We start from the raw sequence: 14,684 nt of genomic DNA, 5'->3' as shown, positions 1-14,684 counted from the left end.
GGATAGATGGATGGATGGATGGATGGATGGATGATGGATGGATGGATGGATAGATGGATGGATGGATAGATGGATGGATGGATAGATGGATGGATGGATGGAAGGATGGATGGATAGATGGATGGATGGATGATGGATGGATAGATGGATGGATGGATGATGGATGGATGGATGGATACATGGATGGAAGGATGGATGAATAAATGGATAGATGGGTGGACGGATGGATGGGTGGATGGATGGTGGATGGATAGCTGATAAGCTTCTAGTTTCTGCCCTTCAGCATAATGGTTTTTCACAGTTATGCTTAGAATATGCTAGAGTAAAATGCCTTATAGGTAAAGGAGGAGGCAAAAGAAAAACAAAGGCAGAGGTGGTGATGTTGAGTGGATGATGTAACGCTGGATTTTTTGGGAGGTGGAGAGAGAAGGAGCCAAGGCAAAGGGGAGAGGCAGTTCAGGCAGAAGGAAGATGCACCCACAGAGAAGGAAGGGGGCGTGGCCTGATCTGTGGACGGTCAGGTTGCTGTGAGTCTCCCTTCACATGAAGACAGGTCCAGGGTCAAGGCCAGGCCAGGTGCCGCAGAGCTGCATCAGCCCTAAGACAGTGAGTCAGTTAAGCTAGAGCTCTGAGCTGTCTGTGCTCATGTTCCTTGTATTTCCTGAGCATATTTCCCTTTTGCAATCAATTAGGAATCTAAGTGCTGTTGATTGTTCTCACCTCCCTTTATTGTGGTTAGTGGCGCCAGAGGCAGGTTCCCATCAACTCAGGATGAGCTGGAAGCATTACACCCTTTGGACCAGAGGGATGTTATAAAAGGAAGAGGAAGGGAAGGGAAAGAAAATTCTAGCTTTGGCATTGGGAGGCATCATGGGAAGATGGTTCAGAGTGCTGGTTCTCGACTAGGAGAGATTTTACCCTCCCAGGGGGCATTTGGCAATGTCTGGAAAGTTCTTGGTGGCTATTCTTGGGTCGAGGGGAGAAGCCAGGGGTGCTGTTCAGCATCCTACAGTGCACAGGGCAGTTCCCTCAGCAAAGAACTCCGCCACAGGGTGGAGTTTGAGAAAATCTGGTTTAGAGGAAATAGAAATGGAACAAATCAGAGTTACTCAGGTTTGTGAAAAAGATAAAAAATGCGATTAGATACAAATTTAAGATGGTCCAAAGATGAGTGGAATACATTGTTTTAGTGGCTATAAATGCAGAGTTTGGCAAATGGTTTCTAGACTGGAACTAGGAGATGCCCTGTCTGCAGCCCCCATGTTGTCAGCATGAACCTGGTGCCCAACCGATGCCCAGGGCATGTGTGTTTCTTCAATGGGGTAAGAATCCATTCAGCAAAGGATTACCAAAGCCCCCCAGGCACGTGGCGGGCCCTGGGTCTGGCTACAGCGAGGCAGGCCAGGAGCCTCCCGGGTCGGACACAAAGGACCAACTGCAACTCCAGGAAGTTATTGTCAGAGAGAGCAGAAGGCCCTGACCCCTGACCTAGAGAGTGCAGGGAAGCCTGCTGAGTGCAAGGACATCCGAGCTGGGCAATGCAGGGTGAGGAGGAGTTTGCTGGGGAGAACCACTGTTTCCTTGGGAAACACTGGAATGAAACATGAGGGGGTGGGCCTGGTGCCAGGTGAGCCCTTCAATCAGCCAAACATGGCTTCTCCACTCTCAGATGACCATGGAAGGCCATGGGGCCCTGACTCCATATCTGTTAGGGAAAAACAGATCTTATCCAGGCCAGAGGCTTTTCTGGTCAGGGATGTGTCCTGACATAAGGTCAGAGTGTGGAGCCTGAATTTCCTGACTCCTGGATGGTTGCCACATGGGGCTCAGGGGGGTTCTGAAGGGGGGTGTCCCAGCCTGGTGGGCCAGTGGCGACCAGCTGTGAGAACAGGGTCCATCTGTGGTTGTTTAGGAGACTTCCACCAGGCCTGGGCCTTGGCCTGGGTCCCCGTGAAGGGCAGAGGTATGCCTGGCTTTTCTTCCTGAAGGGGCACAGCTGGGGCCTCCACAGTTGCCCAAGAGATACCCTTCCCAGGGAGCGGATGGCGCCCTCAGCCCTCACCACCCCCAGGAGAGACACTGAGATGCAGGGTGCCGTGGGCCAGCCTGGAGACCCTCCCTGGAGCCACTGGGAGAAGCAGACTGGAGGTCCCTCCAGGGGAGGAAGGGCCGGGATGCCCAGGTCAGTGACTACTTCTGGGTTTGTCTGATGTGTGCCCAGGCATCTGAGCGACAGCCTCCCCCAGAGCTGATGAAGACGGGTCCCTCCCTGGGGTCCAGAGTCACGATGCTGGGTCTGGGGGTCCCATCCACGGTGGCAGATAGGGCGCTGGGCGGAGGCTAGCCTGTCTGGGCCCTGGTCTGTCTATGGTACTCGGTGCTCTCTGCCCTTCTCACACTGTGACCTCGGTCTCCACCTCTGTAAGATGCAGAGACTGATCTAGAGGTTCACGGAGGTCCTTTAACCCCGACGTGGCCACCAACAGCTGCAATCAACAGCCGTGAAGACTGGACCCATTCTCTCTCACTCCCCAAGCAGCGCAGCCAGCGGTCTAGAAGGACCCCACAGACGTTCAGGCGCCCATGAAGGTGGCTGAGCGGAGAGCGTGCCCACACAGCACTCACGCTGCCACGTAGCACCTGGGCCAGGTGTTTCTCCAGGAGCCTCCATGTCCCTGTGTCTAATGGGACTGACGGTGATAACTTCCGACAGGTGGCAGAGTGAGAAGAGATGAGGCCCCTAAAGCATTTAGAAGCGTGTCCAGCACACAGCAAGTGCTCACTCATGGCGCTGGTGCCATCACAGGCCGGGCTGGAAGGACGTGGCCCTGCCCCGGGGCTCTGGCCCGGGAAACACCTGGGGAGCTGCGCAGCAGGATCTGGCGCTGTGTTCCTTTCCCAGGACGGCCCCCGGCCAGGCCGGGCTCAGGCTGGGATTAGATGGGGGTTCCAAGGCCTCGGCATCGGCATGCTGGGGGATGTCAAGGGTAGGCCAAGGTCGCCCTGGCTGGGAGCCCTTTGCGTCCCTTGACCGCTGACTTCTCCTGTCGGGCCCGATGGGAACCCGGGCTCAGCCTCTGCCACAGATGGGAGGCCCCTCCCCCGCCGCAGGCCCCGGACACTGACCTCGTTGTAGTAGGGGCAGTTCGTGGACTCCTTCATGGACGTGTACTTCTTGTCGTCGCCCACCTCCACACACACCACGGGGTCCATGTTCAAGCCCACCAGCTGCCGCGCCTCGATCACTGTGATGCTGACCTGCGGCAGGTGAGGGGGAAGGTGCGAGAGGGAGAACCGTGAGCCTGGGAGCCGGTCCTGCTGGAGTCGGGTCGGCTGGAGGGTGCAGGGAGCCGGCACTGGACTTGGGTGCCAGTCTGAGCACTGCCTCGAACCTGTCGCTGACCCCAGGATCTTTCCTCATTTGCCTCCAGGTCGGTGTGCCCCCCCCACCCCCCGCCCCAGTTATTGGTGGGAGGGGGAGGGCGGCGGTTAAAGACTCTGAGACCCCGGCCACACTTCAGACCAACGGAATCCAATCTCCGGGAGGGGGTGGGAGGAGTGGGGCCCGGCGCAGTTATTTGTAAAGCTCCCAGGTGATTCCAAGTGCTCCGAGCTCTTTCCCGCATCACTGGCCGGCCCCACAGAGGGCTGCAAACCCACCTCCCAGCTTTTGTGCACTCAGGAATTAAGCTAAGTCTCCACTAAAGTGCATTTAATTTTCTGCTCCAGCATTTCTCATTTTAAGCCTGCAGGCCTGTGATATCTCTTTTTCATTTCTGGAATTTGGCCCCCTTTCCACATTCCTGGTTTTCCCTCTTTTGCTTAATTTCCTTGTCTGGATGCCCAGTGAGGCTTTGGTGTTAACCCAAGCCACCCTTTCTGCCTTGAAGCTTGTATGTTGTGTGCATTCTGTGTATTTTCAGTGGCGTCCAGCTCCCCAGAATCTTACTTCTCTACTGGGAAGCCCTTTTTCAGTCGTTTATTCATTCAACAAACATTTGCATATACACGGGGGGGGTGGAGGCAGAGAGATAGAGTCAGAGACAGAGGGGTGTGTGTGTGTGTGTGTGTGCGGCGTGCGTGTGCTCAATAGAGTGCACATGCGTATACTTTTCCTTAACCCTCATGTTAAGCCATCAGTTCTTGCTTGGATTTGGGGGCGTTGGGTTCCATCAGGGTGGCCAGGATAAACAGGAAGGGGCAGACTTAGGGCTGCTGGAATGACACGGAGCCCCAGACCCGACACATTAATTACAGGCGTGAGAGCCAGTGAGCTAGTGCAGGCTCACTGAGCCTGTTTTCTCAGCTATAAGGAGGTATCACTATCCCGCCTGGCAAAAGTTTTTGTAAAGCCTGCATGAGGTAATGTGCATCAAAGTGCTTTACAAACAGTAGAAAGGTCTAGAAAATGTGTGCTCTTGTTATAAATGGCTCCTCAAATAGAATTTACCTTCGGCTAAGTGGCTGGTGCCCCAAGCAGGTCAGGGCATGTACGATGCTTAATATTGCTTCATTTAAGTCTCTTGAACTTGAATTTTAACAAAATAGCCTAGGCCGAGCTAGTGTTAGCACGTCCCTCAGCACCCTCTTCTAATGAAACCGTCCGAGTGGCTTTCGATGCTTCTCATCTGGGAGAGTTGCAATTTTCCTTGTTGTGCTTTGAGGCGACTGCTAAATATGATTTTACTCAAGAGATTTTATTTTCCCTTTTCACAAAAAGAATAATCATGAAAATTATCATTCACGGTGTCCATCAAAGTCTTAAAAATATTCCAAAGGCCAAGAACACATCAAAACTAACGATGTTTAAAAAACAAATTCCCAGGCCAACGAGGACGTTGCCAAGAAAATACATAGAGCTGGAAACTGAAACTTTACTAATTGAAGTAACACGAGCTACGAAAGCAACCAATTCTATGTGGAACTTGAAATTTTGAAGGGAATGGAGCTGAGAATCTGGAGCTCTGAAGAAGTTCAACAATCACTGTTTCTTCAGGGAGCAGAAATGGAGAAAGCTCTGAGAAGCTCACCGCGAAGAGTAAACAGACACTAGAAGCCCTTCTAGAATATTCTTTTTTTTTTTTTTTTTTTTTTAGGGCCGTACCTGCAGCATATGGAAGTTCTCAGGCTAGGGGTCCAATCAGAGCTGCAGCTGCCAGCCTGCAGCACAGCCACAGCAATGCTGGACCCGAGCCACATCTTCGACCTACACCACAGCTTGCAGCAACACCAGATCCTTAACCCACTGAGTGGGGCCAGGGATTCAACCCACATCCTCGTGGATACTTGTCGGATCTGTTTCCACTGAGCCACATGGGAACTCCCCTTCCAAAACATTCTTTGCATAGTATTTATAGAGTTTCAACCTCTATGAAATTTTTATACAAAATATATATATATTTTTTAATCTCATTTCCTCCCCTGCTTTAGGGTTAGGCAGCTAACCCATCCTGCATTTCCATCAAAAAAAAAAAAAAAAAGAGAGAGAGAGAGAGAGAGACTTTCTGTAACTCCAGATGGACACAACTTTGACAGGCATAATAAGGCACCAAAGATATGCTGTCAAGAGATTAAGCTTCCCAATGAGTGCAGTTGGCTGGATTTTATGTTTTTTTTTTTTTCATCCGGAGGCCCAGCCCTAATGGTAGCCTTTTGCCCTCAGTTCCTTTTCAGGACCAGAGTTTCCACCTTCCTCCACTGAGCAGAGCCAACGATGGTGGATAACCCTGGTTAGAAGCTTTGACACCCAAGAGGTAGGAGGCAGATTGGGGAGAAGGGCAGAGGGCTGAAAGGAGAAAAGGGTGGGGCAGAGGAAGAGGCTCCAGAGGGTGCTCCTTGCTGGGAAGGGTGGCCTGAGGGCTACCCCAAGAGTGTACAACAGAGGTGGCTGTGGGGGCTGGTGGGGGGGGAAGGCCATGCCTGCTGCCCTCCCCCTACCGGGGGCTCTATGGAGGAGAAATGCATCACTTGGCCTCGAAATTTAAAAAAATAAGCTGAAGAAGGGGATAGCCACCTCTCCCTTCCATTCTTCATCAGGAGAGGACTTGGCTTTTCCAGGATGGAAGATGAGGAGGCACATAGAGCCACAAAGGGACCGACTGACCAGCCGACTGGGGTGATTTGACTATTGCCTCCTCTCCTTCCAAGATAAGAGACATAATCCCCAGGCGGCTTCATGCACGCATCCCAAGGAATCACGCTGAGTGTAAACCTATTCCTCTGTTCTGGGAGAACCAAGAGTCGTGGTGCTTTGTGACCTGCTTCCGGGGAATCTGGTCATGCCGCAAACATCGCTGGAGCTGGGGGTGAGAGACGGTGGACCCCTTCATACGGCTCTTCCCAAACATCCTTTACTCCCTCATCTCCAGATGACAGAGGTGGGACATGACCCGAAGATTTGGAGAAGACCACTCCAGTGGTGGCAAAGAGGATGGCGTGGAGGAGGCAAGATGAGGGGAGGGAGACCAGACACGTTGCGGTTGAGCTGGCGGTCAGAGGAGGGGCGATGACGTGGAGGTGAAAAGCAGAGAGATGTTTGGAGGTGACGACATATACAGTCTTGGTGCCAGAAAGAGAGGGTAGAGAACAGACTCAAGACTCCACGGCCCACCGAGAATCTCTCTGCCAAGTGCCAAGCTTAGCCCGCTCTCACGGGGAAACCGCACACAGGGAGGAGGCTGTGGCGTCTTGCTTTTGAGATGCCAATAATCAGGAAAGAGGTTACGCATTCCGAGCATTCTAAGCAGAAGAAACATTGCAGAGAGAATGGTGTCTGACTATGGGATCTTCATTCTTTAGAATGTTTTCTGTTCTCAGCACACAGAAGAGCAAAGCCCGTAACCCAGTCCCCTGGCGAAGCGCTCAGAAGTGCGAGGATACTCTGTGCTTAGGTTTTGGAAGAGAAGTGAGGAGGTGACATTCCCAAACCTCCCAGGAGCCCAGTGGCGTGAGCTTCTCTGAAACCAGAGAGGCAGGTCACTTGACACTGCCTGGGGCTACTTGTTTAAGCCCCTGGGAAGATGGTCACCAACTGGATGAAAACAAACCAAAGCAAGGCTTAAAGAAGACAAGGAAATGGACAAGATGTATCTGTTACAAAGAAAGCTGGCATCTAGTCCTTCATATCATCACCTGAGTGAGGTGAGGTCAGGCTGTCCTTAAAGAAGGGTGCATGGGGCCTGGAAAATGGGAAATAAAGGTCTAACCTGGGAGAGGGGTTGGCTCAGATTCTGGGGCCTGGCACTGGACCTAGACAGGAAGTGCAGTGGCAGTCCAGTGGGGTCTCCCGAAGGCGGTGTCCTCCTCATCCCCCAACGCCCGGCCCGAGCAGCCAGGACCCTCACTCAATCCTAGGAATACCCAGCAGTCTTCTCCTTAGCTCCCCAAAGAGGGTCCAGAGCAATGGATGAACCCTGGATGCTTCTTGCTTCTAGTTCATAAATAAGTACTAGGTGCTTCCAGCTTGTACATTAGTCTATTGTGAATTGTGTTATTGTAACTCAGTCTCTCAGCCTCCCATCAGCTCCAGGAGAAGAGACAAAATTGAGGATGTGGCCGTGCAAAGCTGAGGATCAAGCCCCAGCCTGGGAAGGCTGAACTGGGTCCCGCTGCCCTGTGTGTCCCTCTGCCAGCAGCTCCCAGCCACGCTCATGGCCCATTCTGCCTGCACTGCAGCCACACGGGCAATCTCACAGCTGCAAATCTCTCTCCATCTCAGCCAAATGGGTCCATTTGTCTCCAGTTTTGGAAACATACAAATTAAAAAAAATTAACCGTTAATTTCAGAAAATACAGAGAAGCAAAAAAACCCACCCACATTCTCATCATCTATATACAACGGCCAAGACTGACATTCCTTCCGGCATCAAAATAAGATAAAACACCACCTTAAAAAAAAAAAAATCTTTCTTTAGAAGCACTTATGTTAACCGTTGGAATTTTTTTTTTTTTTGACTTCGGTCTCTTTACCGTTTTCCAGGTCCCTCTCATTTATGAAGTCTGTTGCTGGTCGTAAAATCTTAAGAGGGCTTTGACCAGCATTCGCAGAGCTCTCCAGCTCCTTTGGGGGCTGGCACCTCTCTCCTTACGACATCGCTATCAGTGTCTCCCGGGAACAAGCTTATTCTGAGAACTTATATTCGGCATGTGGTCCTCTATGACCCCCAGATCCTTGTCTCCACATCTAGCCCCAAACCCCCAGTAGAGCAGAGTTGGAAAGGCATGAGGCCTCTAGCTGCCCCACCTACCTGGTAATCCATGGGCCTCCCAGCACTTGGCTCCATCTTAATGTCTGGTTTGGACCTGAGGAGCAGAGTGTCTTGTCAGGCCAGGTGTAAGGGGACTGCCTGCAGGGCCCTGGAGGAAGAGGGCCCTGGCAGTGGTTAGAAGGAGAAGGGCATGGGACAAAATCATAGTCTTCAAACACTCCAGGGCTACCAAGCAGAACGGGAGCTCAGGGCTTCAATAGAGAGGAACAGCCAATGGCAGAAGTAACAGGCAGACAGACATTAGGTCAACAGGGTCAAGTGCAGGCTGGGTGATTCCGTGATTTCCCTTTGCCTGGAGGTATTCGATGACCTGGGAACAAGCCCATGTCTTTGCAGAAGAGAGGTGAGAGAGAAATCCAGGAAAAGGAGGAGGGGGTAGGGTTAGGAAGGAGCTGTCCATGGGCCCTGATTCGTCCCCACCCCAGTTCCAAACATGGCAAGCTGGGTCCTGCCTGACCAGGTGAAGACAACCGGGGCTCAGGGGCTCCTGCCCACTCACCGCTTGTTGGAGACATTGGTGGTGAGCGCGGTGACGGAAGCAAGAGACACAGAGTCAGGATCCAGCCCATCCCCCAGTCGAATAGCCAGGCGGTCAAGGTCTTCCATCTCCAACACTGCTGGTTCATCTGGGGAAGAAGGAGGGCCTGTTAGGTGGGCTAGATGGTGGGCTAGTGACTCTATTTCCTTTTTTGCTTTGGCCTCCTGGAAGCTAAGAGTCAAATTCCAGGTTTCCTTGCTAGCATCTGCTTAGAATGCTATGCTCTGTGTATGTGCAGTGTTTCTGACCTAAACTTGATCTCTAATTTTAACTGATATTGTATCTGGTCTTGTGGTTTTTGTTTGAATCGAATGTAACTCATTACTTACCTAAGCACTGAATAGCCTTTGTGGTGGGTTAGGAATAAAGAATCCATACTTAGGCACCTCTTGTACCAATATCTATAATTTACTGAGTGCCTCCTATGAGTGGCACAATGCCAGGCATTTTATACACGTATCTCTAGTCCTCATAATGCTCATAGTCATAGTCTGCCAAGATAGGCACTATTCTCATGTCATAGACGAAGAAACCCAGGCTTAGGAAAGAACTTATCCGTGTAAATTAGCTGATGGAATTCACAACCTAACGTGTATGGATTTGTAGAAATCCAATGAAATGAAGAAATGATCATTCTGAGAAGCCACCCAAGGATAGTGGGTTTGGGTTCAGTTAACAGCTCTACCCTCTCCAATCTAAGAAAGAGAAAGGTGCAGCTGGAACTGGCATGGGGGCAGAGAGAGAATCTGGAGCCAGTGGGCCACACAGAGGGTGCTGGGGAGGGAAGCCAGGAACCCTGAGGATGGGAATGCGATCTACAGACCGACCTGTATCAGAAAGCCGCACGTAGCTGCCCTACCACTCCACCTGCCCCCTCAACCCCTCGCCTTCCACCTGTCCTCCCTGCTCCCTCTTAAACGGCTGTCTTGCCCCGTCCCCAGCTTGCTGCTCCAGTGGCACCAGTGCCACAGGCCACTGCAGTCTTCCTGGATTCACCTTGCCGCTCTCCCCCAGGGCCATCCCTGCAGCTCCACGAGAGCACATGGGGAAAAGGCAGGACTAGGAGTCCTGCTCCGAGCAAGCATTGTCGGGGCTCTGATTTCCCCCCAGAAATAGAGAATTGGCCAAACAAGCTTTTTTGTTGTTATTCTCTTCTCCAGTTAAAAATCTCCAGGCTTCTATGTGGAGAAGTAAGAATGGGAGCAAAGAGGGCGGGAGGAGCCCACGGGATAGAGGGGCTCTTCTAGACTGGAGGAAATACGGTTCCGCCCCAGCTCTCCAAGCGCCCCCTTCCGGAGGACCACTGTCAGGACCCGGCTCCTCTGCCAGCCAATGGGATGTCAGGCCCCTCCCAGGTGGCTCCGCCGGCCAATCGCAGGAGAGCCGACGGAGAGGAGGGGTGTGGTCACTTTCAGGGGCCGAGTGGGTCTGGAGGGCTCCCGAGGGGCTGGTTGGACAGTGGGCCAGGGCATTCGTCCATACCTGGTCTTTGGGGCTCCTCCTTGTGAGGCCGGTTCTTGCCGAGCTTCATGGCGGAGAACACGCTCCTCCCGGCTCTGCGAGGGGGCCGCCAGAATAAGATGGAGGGAGATGAATGCCGGGAGGAAGACACACAGACACAGAAGAGCAAAACCCGAGAGAATATGTAAGGGAAAGGGAGATCCAAGCCCCAGACCCTCACCTACTGATCCCGAGATGTGCTGGGGGCCAAATTTCCCAAGCTTGGAGCTGTGAGGGGGAATTAGGACAGAGGAAACCCCATCGCTTCCTCCTTCCCCATGCCTTCACACCACTGAAGAGCAGGTTGGGGACCGGGACCAGAGAGGGAGGGCTTCAGGTGGGAAGAACCTTTTCATCTGGAGCCCTTTGGAGTCCTGATCCCAGCCCCTCAGTCCAGTCTTAGAGCTCTGAGCTGGGCCAGTGCCACCAAGCTCATCCTCCCTGTCCGAGAACCCCACCTCGTCTGGGTGGAAAGAAAGTCAGATGACCAGAGAGAAAGCATCAGAACAGAAAGGCAGGAAAAGGACTCAGAGAGGCAGAGACTGATGAGGAGATGGGAGATGTGGTTGAAACTAGTTGCCCTGGTGCCCAAATCCTGCCTTGTCTTTCCCAACCTCTCTCTGCCCTTGGATTCTCCTTGGCCCTCAGTGAAAAGGAGGAGATGGGTTCTTTCCCACCTCTATCTTTGGTCCTGGCTTTGCTCCTTCTGCCTGTCCCCTCTCACTACAGAATCCCCCTTTTGCCAACCCCCAGGAACATATGGCCGACTCCATAGTTCCTACCTCTTCCTCTGGCTTGGTGTGGCCTTGTGCCCCTGCAGTCAGTGGGGATGAAGGAAGGGGGCAGGGGGTCCTCACTGTCCCTTCAGTGATGTCCCTGCAGCCGAGCTTGTGGTCCCTGGTCCAGGAGGGACCAGGAGTAGGATCAGCAGGGGGTAAAGTGTAGGATTCCATTACCCCATCAATATTGCATGAGCCGACACCTGACTCCCTCCACTTCCCATTCTCCCTCCTCCTGGCCATGGCCCTGTTATCCTGTAGGGGTGGGATGCAGACTCCAACCTTGAACCCCTCCTACAGCAGAGCCCACCCATCTTTGGGCCAGGGATCTCCCTGGAGAGGCTTGGCTATGGTTCCCCAAGAACCCCTGTTCTTGATGCTGGGTTATGTGAAATTGCAGAAAAACATTTCTGTTCTTGCAGAGGTGGCCTAGAAACCTCAAGCCCCTCCTTGGGGTTGGGGAATCCAACCTCATCCCCAAACCTAGCCCCATCCTAGCTTCTGGCCTTTTCTTTGCTCTACATATGCCTGGCAAGACATGGTGTATGTCTGTATCCCAGCGAGACAGCAACCAAGAACCACCTCTTTCATGTGGCACTAGCTCACAGTTTAGGAAACACTGGCATCTTCATGGTTTCCTAAAAAGGTATGTGGCAGATGAAAGAAGGCTGGGGTAGCACTGATCTGTCTGCAGTATCCAGCATCATGTTACCTGGAACGTGTCAACGGGAGAAGAGAGAAAGAAATGCACTCTAAAAAAAAAAGGAAAACCTTTGGAATTATCTTCAAAAGTTTCTCTGCAACAAGAGATTACATGACCTTTCTCGAGCAGCTAATCTGGGCCAAAGGGCTTTTCCAGATGTTTGCTCCTTTCATCTTCACAGCAATTCGGGGAGGGGCAGAGACTTCTCATTCAACCCATGAAACACCTGAGGTTCAGAGAGTTGGGACAGGAGCTCCCGCCCCCAGGCTGGCAGTACTTCCAGCGCATCTTCAATGCTCTGGGTTTGCCCTTCTCTGTGGATCCCATCCTGACCATTTGGAACTTTGGCGAAAAGTCTCCATGTGCCAGCACAACTTGCAGATGGGGACATCATCTGTGACGAGTCCCATGGACCGTGCCTGTGTTTACAGAGAGGGGGCTCATTCAAAAATAATCTAAGCACCCACACATTTGGGGAAGAACAGGCTATACATATTAAGTTACTAGTGACCTAATACTGAACAGATCGATGAGCCCATTAAAAACAGTCATATATGGAGTTCTCGTTGTGGCTCAGCAGGTTAAGAGCCCGACCAGTATCCGTGAGGACGTGGCTTCCATCCCTGGCCTCACTCAGTGGGGTAAGGGTCCAGCGTTGCCTCAAGCTGCAGCATAGGCCACAGAGGGAGGCAGCTTGGATCTGGCATTGCTGTGACTGTGATGTAGGCCAGCAGCTGCAGCTCCGATTTGACCCCTAGCCAGGGAACTTCCATAAGCCATGGGTGCAGCCCTAAAAAATAAATAAAGCAATTAAAACGCAGTCATATAGTAGTGAGAAAAGAACCATCCTGTGAGATTTCTCCTTTCTTGGTGGCCTTAAGAGCAGGGGTGCTGGCTGTTGTCTGACCCCTGCAAGAAATGAGTTGTCTTCTCTCTGCTTCCTGTCTCAGTGTTTGGGTTTCTCTTCCTCTCAACCCAGCTGCTCTCCTGGATTAGCCAAGAGGCTCCTGGAGGCTCTGTGCTGACTGTGTACACCCACTTCTTGGCCATTCCTGGGCTGGTGGCTCCTTAGTGTCCTCAGCCCCAGTCTGTGTGTGACTTATCTGCTGCCATCACACCCAGTCTGCTCCAGCCACACAACCCCCATTCCATCCCCCGACCCAATGCCCCCCGGCCCCCCACCCAAGGAAAGAAGGGCTCTTAGATGGTAGGTCAACGCCATGTGTCAGGACAGAGCAGGCCCTACCTGGAGAGGCCAGCCACTCTGCATCCTGGCATGGGATCTGGCCCCTGCCTGAGGCCCAGAGGAGATTCAGGTGTCAGGGAATCCTGGCTTTCTGATGCTGATCCCAGGGACCACCCAAGTGGCCTGGGACCTCCCTGGGCAGCTACGGCCCTTGAATTCAAAAATCACTTTATTCCTTAAAACAAATGTATTTGGAAGCAATGATAGAGACTGTTAAAAAAAAGTATACTTTTTCCAACCACTCTCTACCAGACTCCTCTCCCTAGAGCCTGCATTCTTTTAACTATCTCAAGTGGACAAGATCGCTGGTGGGACTCCCGTGTGCCTGGGATAGCTGGAAAAGGTGGTTTATCCCTTTATGAAAAACACATAGTGTGTAGGGTAAGCATAATTCCCAGAATTTTTTTTTTTTTTCTTTTTAGGGCTGCACCCGAGGCACATGGAGGTCCCCAGGCTAGGGGTCAAATCAGAGCTGCACTACAGCCACTGCAGCTCCGGATCCAACCCCCATCTGCAACCTACACCACAGCTCATGGCAACGCTGGATCCTTAACCTACTGAGCAAGGCCAGGGACTGAACCCACATCCTCATGGATACTAGATGGTTTGTAACCTGCTGAGCCACAACGGGAACTCTTGCAGAATTTTCCAGAATTCTTACTGTAGGCTCTGCATCTATTAGACTTACTCTTCGTTCACATGAGCTGTGGACACTGACACATGATGGCCTTGGCTCTCACTGCCCTTGTAATCTTTCTGATTGATGACACATCAGAAATCACTAGAGAAAAAGCCTTTTCTACCCATCACTTCCCGGAAAGCAGCATGCCAGCTTCTCTTAACAAAGGGTAAATGTTATTTTTGAAATAAATATTAGCTTGATCAGGGAATTTTGAAGAGTATTCACTTGTATTAAAGACTTCCATTTCAAAACTAAAAAAAAAGTAAAATGTTCATTAGGTTACTGGTATACAAGTCTGTTTTAAATTCTGCATTTGGTCCAGATGGTTTGTCAGTTATAATATGGTGATATATTATGATATAATATGGTGAGAGACAAAGAAAACAAACTTGTTATCAACTTTGGTAAAAAAACAAACAAAACCACTTTGCAACCACGTGACTCACTGGTGGCTGCATGAAAGCAAGAGAAGCAGGAGGCAGGGGAGGCGGGCCTGTCAGGACCCTCTGAAGGTTTATGATGACATTTGGGCTCCCCATTTGCCAGGCTCAGGGCAGCCTGAATGATATGCACCTGCAATTTAGATGCTATTTCTCCCTAGAGAGAAGATTTTAAAGTGAGTTCACTCATTCTAAACTCTTTTTTTTTTTTTTTTTTCCATTTATGGCCTTAATTGATTTGCTTGTTCCACCATGTCTTTGAGGTTGGGTGATGCACTTGAGGTCCCAGGGGAGAACTTGGAACGCTCCAGTGATACCCTGGGAACATTTGCCAAGCAAAATTTAACAAGCTGGGTCCCACTCAGTTGGGTGTCTGTGTTATTCTGGAGATTGTGACTCAAAGGGTGTGAAGCGCAGGCCGGGCCGGGCTGCGCAGGGCTTCTACCTGCAGCGGGAACTGTCAAGGCTCATTAGCTTAGGCCTCAGGGAATCGAGAGAAACAAACTCCTGCCTAAGAGACATGGGTTTG

At 51.6% G+C, this 14,684-nt stretch overlaps 1 protein-coding gene across 1 annotated transcript in view; it reads right to left on the bottom strand.

Moving 5' to 3' along the window:
* OTOF (otoferlin) overlaps positions 1-14,684 on the bottom strand; it is a 102,918-nt gene that overhangs the window by 32,002 nt on the left and 56,232 nt on the right. The window contains 4 exon segments of the mRNA XM_021087729.1: positions 3,127-3,258; positions 8,247-8,301; positions 8,767-8,893; positions 10,288-10,361. Of these exon segments, the coding sequence (XP_020943388.1) occupies positions 3,127-3,258; positions 8,247-8,301; positions 8,767-8,893; positions 10,288-10,361 (388 nt within the window).

The sequence above is a fragment of the Sus scrofa genome, chromosome 3 (assembly GCF_000003025.6).
Source record: "Sus scrofa isolate TJ Tabasco breed Duroc chromosome 3, Sscrofa11.1, whole genome shotgun sequence".
Lineage (NCBI taxonomy): Eukaryota > Metazoa > Chordata > Mammalia > Artiodactyla > Suidae > Sus > Sus scrofa.
This window is presented reverse-complemented; position numbering and strand designations above follow the sequence as displayed.